The 16,987-nt window shown below is 44.2% G+C and overlaps 1 protein-coding gene across 2 annotated transcripts in view; it reads left to right on the forward strand.

Annotated features, from left to right (window-relative positions):
• ELMO3 (engulfment and cell motility 3) overlaps positions 1–16,987 on the forward strand; it is an 86,883-nt gene that overhangs the window by 52,315 nt on the left and 17,581 nt on the right. For both annotated transcript variants that reach the window (XM_029608752.1, XM_029608753.1), the window contains 5 exons: positions 442–520; positions 1,132–1,182; positions 1,763–1,885; positions 10,353–10,484; positions 12,079–12,183. In XM_029608752.1, the coding sequence (XP_029464612.1) occupies positions 442–520; positions 1,132–1,182; positions 1,763–1,885; positions 10,353–10,484; positions 12,079–12,183 (490 nt within the window). The remainder of the gene's footprint in view (positions 1–441; positions 521–1,131; positions 1,183–1,762; positions 1,886–10,352; positions 10,485–12,078; positions 12,184–16,987) is intronic.

Below are 16,987 nucleotides of genomic sequence, written 5' to 3' on the forward strand. Positions count from 1 at the left end.
GCAATAAGACTGAGCATGGTATTTATATCAGCTGTAATTGGAAAGAAAAACTGAATATTGTCTGCACACAAATGAACATGGAGACCTAAACCAGATAGCAAATAATAAATTGGCCTTAACTAGATGTTAAATAATGCAACAGTGATGATCCCTGAGGGGACTCCAGTCAATAAAAGATATCTGGAGAAGGTTTGGGAGCCATATTTGACTTGTTGCATGTGATCTGACAATTAGGAATGCAACCATGCAAGGACAGTCCCTGGGATTCCAAGTTTGAACTAGATGTGATATTAGAATACTATGGTCCAAGGTATCAAACGCTGTGGGTGCATTTGTTGGGATATCTGCCTCTTTCTATCAGTTGCTTGGTGAGTCCTTCTGACTGTAGCCATCTGTTGCTTCTTCATTTAGTCACTGCCTGTATCTAACCTTTTTTTGCAGGATGAACCAGAAGATCCAGATAAAAGCCATGGCCCTACTGATTGCCTTGCTGCAGAGCACAAGCGATGGGGAGAAGAAGGTAATAGCTGAAACGTGGTGGACTCATTCATTTCATTTTCATTAGATTATGTTTACTGTTTATAAAAGGTGATAAACTGGAAGCACTGTAGACAAAGCTCCCCCATCCACCCAACAGGCACAGCAGAGTCAATGACAGTGTAAACTTCCCCCTATCCTGTCAATATCTACCTCATTCTTATTCTGAAGGAGAATTCAATTTCTGTTCACATCCAATGCTCGGCAGCTCTGCTGAGAGTGCTGAATGACCTTGGTGGTTCATGTCAAGTGGTGAGTGCAATTGTCCAGAGGGAACTTGACTGAGCCTACTAACTCATTACATACACACAGGCCACTGAACCCATGGTCAGATGGTAATGGTTTATAATCCATGGAAATTTTGTTTCAAGAGGGTCTCCTTGACCATATCAGGAGAGGATATCTACCAGGTTGGCTAGTTTGCTTTTTTTGTCTTCCTTTGAGACAACACAGGCAACTTGTTGAAGGAAGCAATCGGAATGATAGGACATGCGAAATGGCTCGCTATATATTTTTGTAGGGGTTAGCTGAGATGAAAAGGAAAAAGGGTAGGAAATTATTTTCATAATGTTCTGCCTCCCTTTTTTATTCAAGGAAATGGTTGACTTTCTCTGGAGAAGGGATGTGAGGCAGTTTATTCACAAGGTGAGAAAAACAAGTCTACCACTAATCTTTTGTCGTCATCTCTTATTTAACCATCCAACTATACTCACCCCATCTCTTGTCCACCTATCTCCCACTTTACCTTCATGGGAAGCCCTTAGGTATGTGTTCTGGAGATCATTGATGAGCAAGACCATCCTTGGGTACAGGATTCGGGGTGACTGCCTTAGGGCCCTGCACCATACTGGTAGCCCCTATTGCTCCTCCTGACATTACTTCCTATTTCTGTGCATTGATGATCCAGACAGTGCAGCAGTCTTAGTATTATCTTATGGATATCGGTGGTGACTAGAATCTGACACATGGAAGGTTGTCTGAGGCAGTACCCTACTTTTGCTTGCCTGGAGCTCCCTCAAGAACTTCACAAGATGGTTGCAGTCTGAACATACTTGAAAACCCCAGGAGATTCATGAGATTACACAGTTTGAGACTTCTCTCCAATCAGCAATACTATAGTATAGTAGTTCCATGCTCCACCCAGTTGCCTGCATTGGACAGCTGCATTTACTACAATGTATAATGTGTTGCTTTTTTTTGTGTGTGTGTGTGTCGGCTTGTTTAGAAAATTATCCACAGCTCAGAGTCAATGGGAGATGAGATGGCTCATTATCTGTACGTTCTACAGTCCTTATCCTTGAATCTTCTGGAGCCGCGTATGAAGATGTCTATGGATCCGTATAACCCGGTGCGTTCAGGGATGGAGGAGGATCATTTGGCGAGAAGGGGGGGAGCTCTGCTGTACAGTCAGTAAGAGGAGCAATGGTCCAAACCTCAGAGCGCAGTTAGGCCTCTTTTTCACTGTATACTGGTAGCTCTATTAGTCTGAATGTTCTTATTTGTTTTAAAAGATTTATAGCCCATGTTCTGCGATGTTCAAAGCGGGTTATAGTAAAAACACTCGTAAAATACAAAATAACAATAGACGAAATGGTTCACAAGACAAAATAGCATAGATTACAAAGCTGTATAAGATCTTCTGTAGAGCTGTACAGAGACAAACAGTAATTACAAACCTTCCTGATACAATAAACGGCAACTGGTACTTTAGGTGTCTACATTAAGGGCCTCTGTAAATAAAACAGTTTTTTAAAGCCATCTTAAAGCCCAAGGTGTCAGTTAGGAGCCTGATGCGTTCAGGCAATGGGTCTCATAGAATATGAGCAGGGTCCCTTCTTTCTATGAAGTGGGATAACTTTGGAGATGCTGTTTCCAGGAGCCCACGGTTTCCCAGTCTCCGTGCCCAGGATGGTTTATAAAGCTGCAAAACCGAATTTTATCAACAGATCAGAGACAGTGGTTTTGGGGGGGCTTATAGCTAGACGTATAATTGTGGGACTTGGGATTTTTGGAGGTGTTTGTAGCCCCAGACTCTTACAGATGGTTTGTTCTCAGAGGCCACTGGTGGAAGGTAGCCTGGAATCCTCTTCTGAAAGCTACCAGAGCAATTATGAAAAGAAATCTAGACTTGAACTTCCATAAATCTGAACTTTGAAGTGCCTGAAAAGCAGAATATAAATCAAATAAATGAACTTGATCTTCTCCAGAATTGAGGAAAACATGTTTTTCCTTAGCTGGTAACATGGTGGAAATTTAGGGTCCATATTCAGTAGGACATTTAGTGGACAATTTATCCGGCTAACTTGATTTTGGATATTCAGTAGGATAAATGTTCCACTGAATATCCTTGGCTAATGGTGGCTGGATAACTTTAAACATAACCAGATTTCCCTGTACAGACCCAGATCAGTCCAGACTCCTGGGCTTTGCCTCCCTGCCATCAGACGGAGTCAGAGAAAGTTTCACTGAGACTGTACATAACACAGTGTGCCTCCCGCAGTCCCTCAGTATTTCTGTGTCTCCAGCAGATGGTAGATGGTGTAAAACCTGCAGCCTGGAGAGAGAGACAAGATTAAAAGACAACATTTTCTGGATCCTCCCAGGGGGTTGGGAAGTCCTGGTGGGGGCCACTCCCCCCTGGTTTGAGTTGAACGAGAGCAGTAGGTTGGTGACCTTTCTGATAGCTCAGTCTGGAGGTCCGTGTGGTGGACATCTGGTGGTCCAGATCCCTCATTCCCCATGAGACAGTGGTGGACCTGCAGGCAGTTCTGCACTGCAAGCCCAGTGGAGCAGGGAGGTATTCCTTTTACACGGTTTGTCCTGGGCTGTGGTTCTAAAGTTTGCTGAAAGCAGACAGATATAGCCAGTGGTCTGGCTTGCTTCTGATCTGCCATGTGGCCTGCGCTCCTGGAACCGGAACCTCTGCACCAAAGGAAACTATTGGTTTCTATGTATTTTTATTTGTTCTCAAAGGTAAAAAAAACAAACAAACCAACAACAAGGAACTAGTTAGAGGAATCTGTGCAGTATCGGGGTTCCAGGGAAGGAGCTTCTCTGCCCACGGAGGAGACTGGGTATTGGCTCTAGAGTGTTAAGGGATTGTTTCCCTGCTTACTGTTGAGGTGCTGGTGGTGCCACGGGTGCAGAGAGGGAACAGCATGTGTGTGTAGCAAAAGCGGCATGGCATTCGGGGAGAGGGTGTTCTGCATTGAGCAGGGCCGCCTCTGTAGAAGAAGCCTCGCAGGTGACGGGGTCTAGCGCTGAGGCTTTCCCCGTCAGCTTAGAAACAGCAGCCATTTTTGATTCCCTAGTAGCGATGGCGGGAGAAGTAGGGAATCCCTCCTCAACTCTCACTGGTGATTCCCTGTCCCTGGGAGATACAGAGAGGCACTTGCACTGAGGAGTCGTCTCTGGTTCTGGTAGAGGTCTTTGCTTATGCGCAAAGCTTGTTTAATGGAAAAGGCAATAGGGGATGCTGGCTCTTGGCTCCAGTCTTGATGGATTCTTGGCCAATCAAGAGGCCTGAGCTTTTGAGAAGCTCTTCAGGCCTTTGATGATTTTTGGCACCATATGTTGCAAAGATTTGGGCCTAAATGTGCTGAAGGTACAGGCAGGCTTTGCTTAGCTGTGTGGTAGACTACGGCAGCGGTTCTTTTTCCTCGTGCATAGGCGTGTGCGCATTCTCACCGCGGGGCAGTTGCATGCATGGTGATCTGTGCCTAGATTTGAGTGCGTTCGTCTGCGACCTAGACTTGAGCACATATTTGCATAGGTACTTGTGCGCATAAGGCCGTGACCTAGACTGGAGCACATGTTTGCGCGGGTACTTGTGCACATGAAACTGCAATCTAAACGTAAGCGCATGTTTGAGCAAGTTCTTGTGCATGTACGACCACGGACTATACAAGTGCATATTTGCGCATATACTTGTGTGCATACGACCGCGACCTAGTTTTGAGCTTGTATATGCACGCGTCCTGGGGGGGGTGGGGGGGGTGTGTATGTCCGGACGGCATTGGTGTGCGCACAGGAGGCCGCCTAGAGCCAAAGTTCAGGAGAGCTAGGCGCTGGGGACAAACAGGTCCAAATGCCTTGCTATCTGTGAGGCTTGCTGTCTGATAACAATTCATTCCTCACTCTCTCTCCGTTTGTGTCAGTACTGTTTAGATGCTCAGAGCGATTTGACTACTACAGCTTTTGCCCTTGTTGCTGCATCCCCTCGGCCTATGGTGGGTCTAGAGGTGAGTGGAGTGGGGAGACAAGGCAACAGTCAGTTCTCCATCCACCCTTGTTTCCAAAGGCAAAAGCTTCCCTAAGAGAGAGAGAGGTTAGAGCAAATTTGGGCCTATGAGCTCCAGTATAGATCCAGGCTCTGATATAGAGCCAGCCTCCTTCTCCTGGGTGGAATGTTTTCAGGGTCTGCAGACATTTCTGTAGGGGTGCCCGCTGAAGGCGAAGCAACCTACTATGTAGGGATCGTATGCTCGGGCCTCCCATTTGTCACTCAGAGCGGGCAAATGCCGCAGAGAGGCTGTCCCTGCTAATGTTTAAGGGGATGTGGATTATGTGACATCGGAGGATTCCAGTGGGGAATTGGCTTTCTTACATGTAGAAGGAGGGAGATGTTGCATATGACTGAGAGCTAAGATTTTTTTCTTAGCTCTCAGTCATATGCAGAGATGTTTTGCTGAGTTTGTTGGCTCAGACCCTGAATATGCTTAGTGTGGCTGGAGGCAAATTTTAAAAAGTGTCCTGTTTCTTTCCCCCCTTGTATCCAATTCAAGAGATATTTGATTTAAAGAAGTTAAATGTGGATCTCAAGGTTCCCCGTTTCCGCATGGAAACTCTGAGGTCCGTCATAGTGGTGGTACACAAGGAAGAGTTCAGGCACATCTGCACATAGCCATCAGGCTAGAACACCAGAGATTCCAGAGGTTCATGGTCCTAAGGGAACATTTTCAGTTTTGAGCCTTTCCTTTTGGCCGGTGATGGCCCCATGTACCTTCATCAATGTGATGATGGTGGGGGTGGCCGCATTGCAAAAAGGAGAGTATGTTGGTGCATCCATTCGTGTGAAATCAAAGGACTTCTGTTGACAATTAGTGCAAAAGGTACTGATGAGCTTGAAGTCTCTAGGATGGTTGGTGAACCTAGCAACGAGCCATTTCTTTCAAACTGGAGTATCTGGGAGTTCAGTTTGACACGTTGGCGGAGAGAGTGCTTCTCAAAGAGAGAGATTGCTGAAATTGCAGAGTCAGATTAGGCTTCTGCTACAGCTTTCGGAGTCCAGGGTTTGGAACTATTTTATTTATTTTATTTAGTGACTTTTCTATACCGTCATTTAGAGCAGTTCCTTCACAACGGTTCCCAAGAAGCACAAAATATAAAACAGGATAAAAGAAATAAAAATGTGATCAAGTGCCAAACATCTCACTTAAAATACAACTATTTACAGGTCCTGGATTCTATGGTATCAACATTGGAATTAATGCATTGGGCGTTTGCGCATATGTGGCCTCTGCAGGGGGCTCTTCGGTCCCGCTGGAATCTGTTATTGGAAGAGTTTCATCTTCCTCTTCTGGTAGAGGGGGAAGCCAGGGATAGTATTTTGTGGTGGTTTACTCACACCAATCTCAAACGTGTTGCAGAATTGGAGGTTTTGAATTGGGTAATAGTCATCACCGGTGCAAGCCTCTTGGCTTGCACCGGTGATGCAGTGTGGCAAGATCAGTCGGCACAGGGCTAGTGGTGGAAACAGGCCTCATGGTCTATCAATTGGTTAGAGACGAGAGCAGTGCATTTCATGTTGCTTGCCTGTCTGCCAAGGATTACGTGGCCATCCAGTACGGATACTATCAGACAATGCAACAATGGTGGCCTAATCAACCGCCAAGGCAGAACCAAGAATCAGGCAGTGGCTTGAGAGGCCCGGGAGTTGATTCTCTGGGTAGAGCAGCACTTGGAATGGCTGGCAGCATCTCACATCACCAGAGTGAACAACATTCAGGCAGATTTTCTCAGTTGGAGAAAGACCTCAGGGAATGGGAGCTGTCAATGGCAGCGATGTGTCTCATTCATGGAAGATGGGAGTATGCCAACCAAAGAGTCACAGTTTACAGCTGCTGAACAGAAACATGATTTGGATGGAATCAGAGCTCTGGTGCTGCTGTGGATTAGAGGGATTCTTCTTTGTCTTCCTTCTGTGGTCTCTGATGGTCAAGGGATTATGGCAGATAGAAAAATATCCAGGCAACGTGATCCTGGTAACTCCAGTGTGGCCACATTGACCATGCTTCCCAGATCTGATCAACATGGCCATAGATGGCCCCTGAGGTTTGGACATCAGTAGACTCTTTTCCACCAGGGCCCAATATTTTCGGGTCAGGTGGCTCACTTCTGTCTTACAGCTTCGCTTCTGAGAGAAGACGACTGAGAAGGAGTTCCAAAGCAGTTATTTCCAACTTACTGCCAGGCTAGGCGACTTTCTACATCCTTGATGTATGTCCAAAATTGGAGGATCTTCAAGTCCTGGTCTGCTGTTGACGGAGTGCAGCCTCAGCCTGTTCAGGCTGGGTCAATGTGGCCACGCTGGAGTTACCAGGATCATGTTGCCTGGATATTTTTCTATCTGCCATAATCCCTTGACCATCAGAGACCACAGAAGGACGACAAAGAAGAATCCCTCTAATCCACGGCAGCACCAGAGCTCTGATTCCATCCAAATCACACAATTTTGGCTTTTCTACAGAAAGGTTCTGATCAAAGTGCGGAACATTTGTCCGTCTTGGAATCTGAATCTAGTCCTTAGAGGATTGTGTGAAGCTCGGTTTGAACCACTAAAGAGAGCTGCAGTTAAGGACTTGACTCAAGTGGTTTTCTTGGTGGCTATTTGTTCAGACAGCGGAATTTCAGAGCTCCAGGCACTGTTGTGTCAAGATCCCTTCCTACAAGATGTCTGATTCGGGGGGTATCTTTATGCATGGTGCCTTCTTTTCTGCCTGAGGTAGTCTCAGCATTTCATCTTAGTTAGACAGACAGTGGAGCTTCCAGCTTTTTCGGATTTGGATTCGTCTACGTCTCATGTAGGAGAACTTAGGCTCTTACATGGGAGGCATGCATTATTGAGGTATCTAAAGGTCACTTATGATTTCCATAGATCGGATCACCTCTTTGTATCCGTAGCTTACCCCCACCTCAGCTCCCTGTATACCGACTTGATATATAATATCTATACCTTTATTTATTTGTTTAACCGTTAATCAATTACAGATGTTATCCTGTAATATATATCTACACCTTGACTATTTGTTTAACGTTTTTATCCATCTTTGCTGTTATAAACATTCCTTGTATTAGACAAAGGGAAACACTTGGTTTCCTGCACCACTCAGTTGTCTGTAAACCGGTATGATATGTAAAATCGAACATCGGTGTATAAAAATAAAATAAATAAATAGAGCGGTCCAAAGAAGGGAAGTAAGGTGTCTAAGGCTACAATTGTGCAGTGGCTGAAGGACGCAATCGAGTCAATTTACATTTCTAAAGGGGCACACTTGACGTGTTCTCAGGCGACTTCCTGGGCTGAGTTGCAACAGGTGCCTCTGCATAAAATTTGCTGGGTGGCTACTGGGAAGTCATTGCCCACTTTTGCTAGGCATTATTGCTTTGATGTTGGGGCTCCGGCTTCCATGTGCTTTGAGAACAGAACTCTCCAGGTCCCAACCGAGTTAAGGGGAGCCTAGGTACATCCCAGGAATCTGGGCTGATCTGGGTATGTATAGGGAAAGGAAAATTTGGTTCTTACCTACTAATTTTTGTTCCTGAGGTACCACAGATCAGTCCAGAGATCCACCGATTTACTGGGGGGGGGGGGGAGAGAGTCCGCTGCTCGTACTGTTGCTTTGTATATAGTGCAGAGTTGTTGAAGGTTTTCAATGCAGACCACATATGTTAAATTTGGGAAACGAGTTTTCCATTGTCTTTTTGGGCAACTTCACCTTCTTCCACCCCTTGGAGGGGAGGGAGTTTGCTTAGAAATGTATGGTGGTTGCTGTCTGCTTGGTTACAGGTCAGTACTGAGGGACTGCAGGGGACACACTGGGTTATGGACAGTGTCAGTGAAACTTTCTCTGTCTCAGTCTGCTGGCAGGGAGGCAAAACCCCAGGAGTCTGGACTGATCTGTGGTACTACAGGAATGAAAATTAGCAGGGGAGAACCAATGTTCCTATTCTTTTGAATAGCAGCTGGGTGATGCAGATGTGCTGGGCCCGGATCGCGGTAGGATGATGCAGCTATCCAAGCCAAAAGAAAACCTTGCTTGCAGCTTACAAGGGGGTGGAAGGGATAGTGTTGGGATGGGAGGGGGGGGGGGGCTAACCCTGGAAAGAAGCTTATTTAAAAAACAAAAAAAAAAAAAACCTGGGAGTGGGGGGAGGGGATGAGGCATGACCCCTATTGCTTTTCTAATTTGAGATGACACCAATTTGAGGAATAGGGCCAAGCCTTTAAAGCTGGAATAAAAGGGAGGAGGGGACCGGTTAGGGCTGTAAATTCACAATTTTTTTTATTTTACAGCACTACTTCTAAAGAATGTAGCCAGTTATTTGTAAAGTTAGCTGGCCACACGAGGCCGGATAACTTTAGACCTGCTCTGAAGCCAGCTTGGGATCAGGTGAGCTGTGAAAGCAGTGCACACTCCTGATCCTGGGCAGGGAGCAGGGCCGGTGCCAGGCTGTCCAGCCGCCAGTTTATTGCATCGGCTTATTAGCAGGACCCTTCCTTCTCACCAGCAGCTTACGTTGAGAGGTGGCCGGGGGATATTTTCCAGGAAGTCGTACCTCAGCAGAGTGCACAGGAAACACGGGAGGCCGCTTGCAGGACTACCAACACTTTAGCTATGAACTTAATCCCGTAGCTTCGTTATTAGCAGGGACCTTTCTTTTCTTTTTTGTTTTTTTAATTTTATTACGATGAACAGAAACAAGAGAAAAATTAGTGGGAAAAAAGAGAGTCACTTCTTCTACTGATTTTTCTCCAGTTTGTTTTGTTTTATGATAAAACGGTGAAAAACTCCCAAGGAAAATAAAATAACTGAACACGAAGATGCCTGAATATCAGTTGCAGTGCAGATGAAACTTTGAACATTGTAAATGTGTTAGAGCACATACACACGTTAGAACAAAATAGCGTAAAGCTAGCTTTACCTGGATGATGAGGATACTTCCCTCGCAGATCTTGTTTTATGCACTCACTTTTGCATGCTGCAGCTTTGACAAATGAAGAACATCTGGATGTGTTCAGGGCCTTAGAGCACTTAGACCTCTGACATCACACAGGCGTACGATGTCAACAGGATTGTTGCATCACCGGGATTCTGAAACTGCAGTTTTGTCCCTTGCATGTAACAGGTTAGCATGGATGGCTTGTTTCCCAGAAAAGTTTAATCTAATTTAATACCCTCTTTGGGCTTTTTCTTCCAGCTACCTAAGCTTCCAAGTTTACAGTCCTTGTTAAATGTAACTTTTCGTCTTTTATTGCTTTTGTTTTTTGTTTCTTGAATATAAAAAGTTGTTCCTTCTGTTATCTACCCTTGTTCGATGTAAACCGATTTGATATGGTATTTAACCATGAAGGTCGGTATAGAAAAATGCTAAATAAAATAAATAAATAAATAAAACGTCTTGCTTGTGCCAGACGGTGCTGTGTGGCGGTGCTGATGCTGGCCGCCGAGCTTCTGTGGGGGCCGCCTGTTGTTTAGTGCGGAGAGGGAATAACGGGGGCGCTTCCTTCTCCACTCTTTCATGCCGTCCCTCAGGAACAGAGAGAGTTTCTCCAGGCCCTGCGTCAGACTGCCTTTGAGTCCGAGAGCGACCCTGCCGCCGGCCATCTGAACACAGAGCGCCGACGCTCGCTCTGCTGCAAGGAGTTCAAGAAGCTGGGCTTCACGGTACGTATCCTCTGGCGTGCTCCGTGATGTCTGCAACGTGGCTACCTGCAGGTACTATTTCCTGTCACACACACATACACACACACACATACTCTCACACTCTCACTCACACTCTCACTCACACTCTCACTCTCACTCTACTGCCAGGGCAAAACCGACGACAAAAGCAGCAGAGGAGGTCAAGGAGCTCTGCTGACCTGCTTTACATGCTCAATGATGCTCATTGTGGGTAGTTGCACTGCAGAGGGGCTATAATGATATTTTAGCAGAATAGTCATCCAAGCCAGCGGTTCCCAAACTGTGGGTCGAGAGACCCCGAAATAGGGTCACAAAAGCAGTGGATGGGAGTCTCAGAAGCAGGGTTGCTCCTTCCCCTCCACCACCACCACCACAGGGGATCTCTGCACCCCTCCGCTCTGCACAGGTTTCCAGTCTCGGGACCTGTGAGCGCAGACTGACTCGCAGGCCCCGTGCTGACTGACTGCTGCTGCTAATTGCTTCCCTGCATTGGGGTGAGTGAGGTGTAAGGGAGGGCAGAGGAGGGGGAATGGAGATCTGCTGCTATACTTTGGCTGCTCTCTGAGGTCGTGTACATTTTCAAGTGTTAAGATGGGGTCCTGTTGCATAAAAATGTAGGAGGTGCTGATGTGAGCACTGCTTCCTTTTTCCTGTGACACTAAATGTAACTAGTTATGGTGACATCGACTTGGAAACAAGGCGTTGGCATTTCAAGGTAATATCCTGGATACATTTTAAGAGCGCTCAACGCTAGATGAAAAAAAGTTGCAGTTGCACTTTGGATTATAACTGTTGATCAGAAATGAACTACTTTTTAAATAAATATGTCAAGAGCAGATTTTTAAGTTTTGGACAACAGGATGCACACAAAGCCTGCCAGCCAGTTGCTTACAAAATTTAGCAATAGTGCATGATTTTCCCAAGGATTTAATTTTCTGCAGCTTCAGAAGAGAAAAAAATATACACAAAGCTGCAAAAACAAACTTGTGCACAAAGCCCTGGGGAATTTTGGCCTGATTCTTAAATTCAGCACTTTGGGGGTGAAAGGTCCACATTATTTGTCTGCAGATGGTTTTCGTTTGGACTTTTTTTTGCCTGTGGAATGTGTTCCCTTCCAGAAGAAACAGGAAATAAAATCCTTGGGCAGCAAAACTGGTTTGAACACTTTTTTTTTTGCCCCACTTTGCCTGCCATTTAAATCTGGCCTTGTATCATTTAGAGGTCACTCTTCGGCTGTGGCCGAACACCTTAGCTAGACCCACCCGGTTTGGCCATCTAGGTTTGGGAAATTTTCCGCCGAGTCTATTGACTAAGTTTGTGGCTGAGAATTCAGCTAAATCTCCAAGACCAAATTTGGACTGCCTGGATGTAGGCCTTCTACTATAGTCCCTAGGTTTGGGCAGCATCTACGCATGTAACTTTCAGCCTCTCGCCTGGCCCTGTCACTCGGCCTGGCTCTCTTGTTTAATGCTGCCGATCCAGTTGGGTGGCTGGATCACTGGAATGTTTTCTGGTTCTCGTGTCCTGTCCTGCCCTCGCTCTGATCGTACTCTCTTCTCTTCCACACCTTCCTCAGAACTACAGCAACCCTTCTCTGGACCTGTACCGCACTCCGCCAGGGCTGCTGGCCCTCGACAACATGGTCTACTTCTCAAACCGATGGCCCAATGCTTACAGCAGGGTAAGGATCGTGCTCTGTTTTATTTTAATTTCGTGCTTTATTGAAATAATAAAAATAGGGAATTAAATTTTCCATAACTTTGACAAAGATGAACAGCCCTTCAAAAAAAACAAAAAATGTAAGTCAGCAAATTATACTCCTTTCCTCATCTGAATCCTTCCTCTTCCTCCCCATTCCTGATCCCTCTTCCCTTCCCCCTCCTCTCCTCTCTTCTCATTCCCTTTCTTTATCCTTCCTGAATTCCCCATCACCTCCTTCTGTGCCTCTTTCCTTCTTCTTCCTTTCTCCTTCCACCTTTCCTGCCTAAGATTCCTTTTCCACTTCCCTACTCTCTTCCCATTCCCAGGTTCCTCCCCTTCCCTTCTCCCCAGTCCCAATCATTAAGATCCCTTTTTCTCTAACAAAGAACCAAATAAACTGGACACAGAAATCTTCTCTGAAGCATGTGTGTAAGTAGTGTGTCAGTCACCTAGGCTGGGAGGCCCCAACTGCAATTATTCAGTTATCTTGGAACTATAATATTGTAAAAATAATTATTACTTTGACACTTAGGCCTGGAATGTGAATGGTATTCATTCCCCACTAAAAAGAGGAAAATATTGGCCTGTTTGAAGATATTAAACACACACAAATTGCATTGTTTGCAAGAGGCACACTTGCAAGTTACAGAACATGCAAAATTAAAATCTGACAGCGTTGAAAGTTGTGTGTACTTTTTTTTTTTTTTCCAGGAGTTGTGATCCTCATACATAAAAGCTTTCATTACATGATTGACAGGGGCATTTTATTTTGGTAATGTGTCAAGTGAAAAGAGTGAAAATATTGCTGGGAAATCTGGATACTCCAAATACAATCATAGTTTCTTCTCCCAAATTGTTATACAGGTGGCCCAGTTTGCAGATTATCAAATTATATTAGCAGGTGATTTCAACATAACTCCAAACAAAACTGTAGATGTTTTTCCCTCTTATTTAATAGGTAAATTAGATGCTAAAAATGGTGAAAATGCCCTAATGAAGAGATCTAGATCTCTTCGACACATTGAGAGGATCAAGATTAGACCTTTTCAAATGTGCATTAGATTATGTCCTGATATGTCACAGCTTGTAATGTAAAACCTAATCTGCATATAGAGGAGCAAATCCACTTTCTGATCATTGGCCTGTTGATGCCACTTTGAGTATATATAGAGGAGAGAGAGAGAACCATTTTCTTGGAGGCTGAACCTTGTATTCTTTCAGGACTCAGATTTCAATGATTACAAAAATGGGAAGCATATGAACTATTAATTTTACACCAGATTTGGATCCTAGATATAATGAAGTCATATTTGTCTATTAATGTGGTTCATGGGATGTGTGGTTCCCTACACAGGGAAATCAAAATGCACCTACTGATTAAATCAGCTAGATTAGTTTGGAATTACATGAGGAAATGATGGTCTTTGTTAGCCCAATATTCAATTATTCACCTCTGAATCCAATGTTTGAATTTAGTAGAGAAAACATTTTTAAAATGTCATAGACAAGGCAAGTATCAGATATGATGCAGATAATCTCAGTTAACACTTGCCGAGCGGAAAAGAAAGTTTGATTTGCATAATAATCAGTTTATTTGGTTCTTTGGAAGCACAGCATTATATATTTAGTATGAAATGTACTCCAGCGCAGATTTTGAGAGAGAGAATTCTAACACTGCTTCCATAAATATTGCAAACATAAAAATACTATTACAGTGTGGGATAACCTAGGGAGAAGCAGCATCAATAAAACCATCTTAAAATTCACAAAGTGCGGTTTAAATGTTAGAGTCTCTGACGCATATGTGTAAGTCACCTAGATTGGGAGGCATTGACTTTCTAAAGTTCCCATGCAAATGTATGGTCAAACATGCAAATAATACCTATATTTTCTATGATCCCCCTCCAATTAACACAATTTTTGTGGGTAAGACTCCTTCAGAAGCCGCAGTTACCAGCACCGAAATAGCAATGGATATATTTAGCAGCATAGCCATGCCACTGAATGTCTCTTCTAAGTTAACCGGATAAGTTCTATCCGGCTAATTTAAATAACCAAATATCTTTGAATATTGGGCCCAGCAATTTTGGAGAAATACAGAGAATTTTTAAAGTGAGCGTGCCTTGTGATGGCACAGGAGCATTGTTGGGTTTAAGAATGATGGAAAATAATGTACATAAGAGCAATAGATGCTTATTGACTTGGCCTTAATGGTAGCTAGGAAATGTATAATAAAATGAACCTGATATAGATTTATGGCAAAGATTTCAACTTGAGAAATTGGTATGCCAACAGAAAACTGATGAAAATTTTTAAAAATGTATTTCTCTTTGGAAGCCTCTTATTATGAGTCTGTCAATTGAAACCCAGTAGACATTTGAGTCATATCGCAAATTCAGTTAGTGTCAAAGATGTTAATGATTTAATGTCTGTGTTAGAGGATTTCAGGCTGCAGCTGACTCAGTGGCGGATTCCCGAGGAAGACCGGCCCGGGGATTCGCCGCCCAGGACACATCACGTGGTCTGCCGAGCGCGGCTCCGTCACGGCCGTGCATGGCAGACACATAACTGGAGCGACCGGCCCACCGGGGAATGCCCGATCCCCCGATAGGCCAATCCGCCCCTGAGCTGACTATATGATTAATACAGTCAACTTGCTTGGCTTTGGGTAAATGTAGTACAGTTGAAGATCTTATAAGCATTGGTGCTATGTGTAACTGAGCATGGATGTGTGTGTATGAGTGTAAGAAAAAGGCACAGAGGAGCACATGTAGCCGGATAACTTTAGGCTGGTCTTATCCGGTTGAATACATGGGACAAGTTATCCGGATAATTCGTCCACTAGCCTCCCCACTGAATATGACTCCTACATTAATTCAATTAAAAACCTGTCTAAAAAGGAAAAGCTTTTATCAATTTATGGAAATGTAAATAATCAGACTCACTGAAAATTTGAATTGGAGCAGCATTCCATACCCCAGGGCCCATAATAGAGAAAGCCTTAAACTTTTAGTACATAAAGTATACTGCTGCACCGAAGGGACGGACAATAAGAGCTGACCAGAAGAATGTAAAGAACAAAGTGCTATACACCGAGTAACCTTATCACTCAGACAATAAGGTTCAACATACAAGGCCTTATGCAATAAAACCAATAATTTAACTGCATTCTCTGAGCAATAGCTAACCAGTGTAACTCTTTCAAATGAGGAGCTACACTGTCTTCCCATTTTTAAACCAAAAATCACACGTACTGCAGCGTTTTGAATTAAATTGTAAACCCGGTAACAAACCCTTAGGTAAACTAGCGTACAATAATCTAAGTTGCTCATTACACTAGCAGTACAAAACTCTTGAACAGAAAGCAACTTCCTAAATGGACGAATGATCTTTACTTTATAAAATGCAGTTTATCAACTTTTTATTTGTACTTTCATAGACAATTTATCATCAAACATCGCCTGTAAATTTCTTACTTCCTCACTCAGTTTCACTATAACGTCATCATTTAATATCCCCAAACTTCTCAAAAGGGAAAACCTATCTAACCACTTGATGAGCATTTTATCATAATTCAAAACTAATCTAGTATCTAAAAGAACACTGATTTATTATAGTTAAATTGTTTTTACTAAATAATTCCTGTGGGTCATCCCCCATAGTTCACACAAGGTACATAAAATTGCGCATAGCACAAATATTCGCTGCCTTGCTAAATATATAGGCAGATTCCTTCTACCAAACTCCTCTGATGGTTCACACTATCGGGCTGATTCAGTATGGTGCGCTCGGCTGAGCGCACCTTTAGCCCCGGTTTGGCCGCGCGTTTTCGACACGATATTTTTACCCCTTATACAGTAAGGGATAATAGCGCGTCAAAAACGCGTGGCCAACCCCCCCGAAACTAATAGTGCCCGCAACATGCAAATGCATGTTGATGGGCCTATTAGCTATTCCCGCGCGATACAGAAAGTAAAATGTGCAGTGAAGCCGCACATTTTATTTTCAGAAATTAATGCCTGCCCAAAGACAAAAGTTAATTTTGGCCGGCACAGGGAAAATGTACAGAAAAGCAGAAAAAACTGCTTTTCTGTACACCCTCCGACTTAATATTATAGCAATATTAAGTTGGAGGCCCCAAAATTAAACAAACATTAAAATTTAAAAAAGAAAAACATTTAAAATCTGCCCGTGGGCTGGAAGGCGGACGCTCAATTTTGCTGGCGTCCGGTTTTCAAACCCGTGGCTGTCAGCGGGTTCGAGAACCGATGCCGGTAAAATTGAGCGTTGGCTGTCAAACCCGCTGACAGCCGCCGCTTCTGTCAAAAAGGAGGCGCTAGGGACGCGCTAGTGTCCCTAGCGCCTCCTTTTACTGCAGGCCCGCATTTAAATATTCGATCGCGCGCCCAGGAGAATGGCCTGGTCATGCGCCGGGAGAGTGGGCGCTCGCCTCGGAGCGCCGGCTCTCCCGCAGTTTTTACTGTATCGGCCCGTATGTTTGCCAGAATGATCCTCTCAGCCATTCTCCCTTTCTGACAGTACTTTAACACTATTCAAATCCAATATCACAGTTCTCTCATGCCTTCTCAAATACCCTTTCTTTTAAGACAGAGGACACAGAAATAAGAGCATTTTTAAATTCTAAAGGCAAAAATCCCCACAAGAATAACCAACTTTATCCCCACAGTCTCTCTTCTCTCCCAAGCTTTAGGTCACAAAATTTCCCCAGCAAAACAATACTTAGGATCCTGTTCCAGCACAAGCGCAGGTAGTTTCTGCTCTCT

Source organism: Rhinatrema bivittatum, chromosome 7 (assembly GCF_901001135.1).
Source record: "Rhinatrema bivittatum chromosome 7, aRhiBiv1.1, whole genome shotgun sequence".
Taxonomy (NCBI): domain Eukaryota; kingdom Metazoa; phylum Chordata; class Amphibia; order Gymnophiona; family Rhinatrematidae; genus Rhinatrema; species Rhinatrema bivittatum.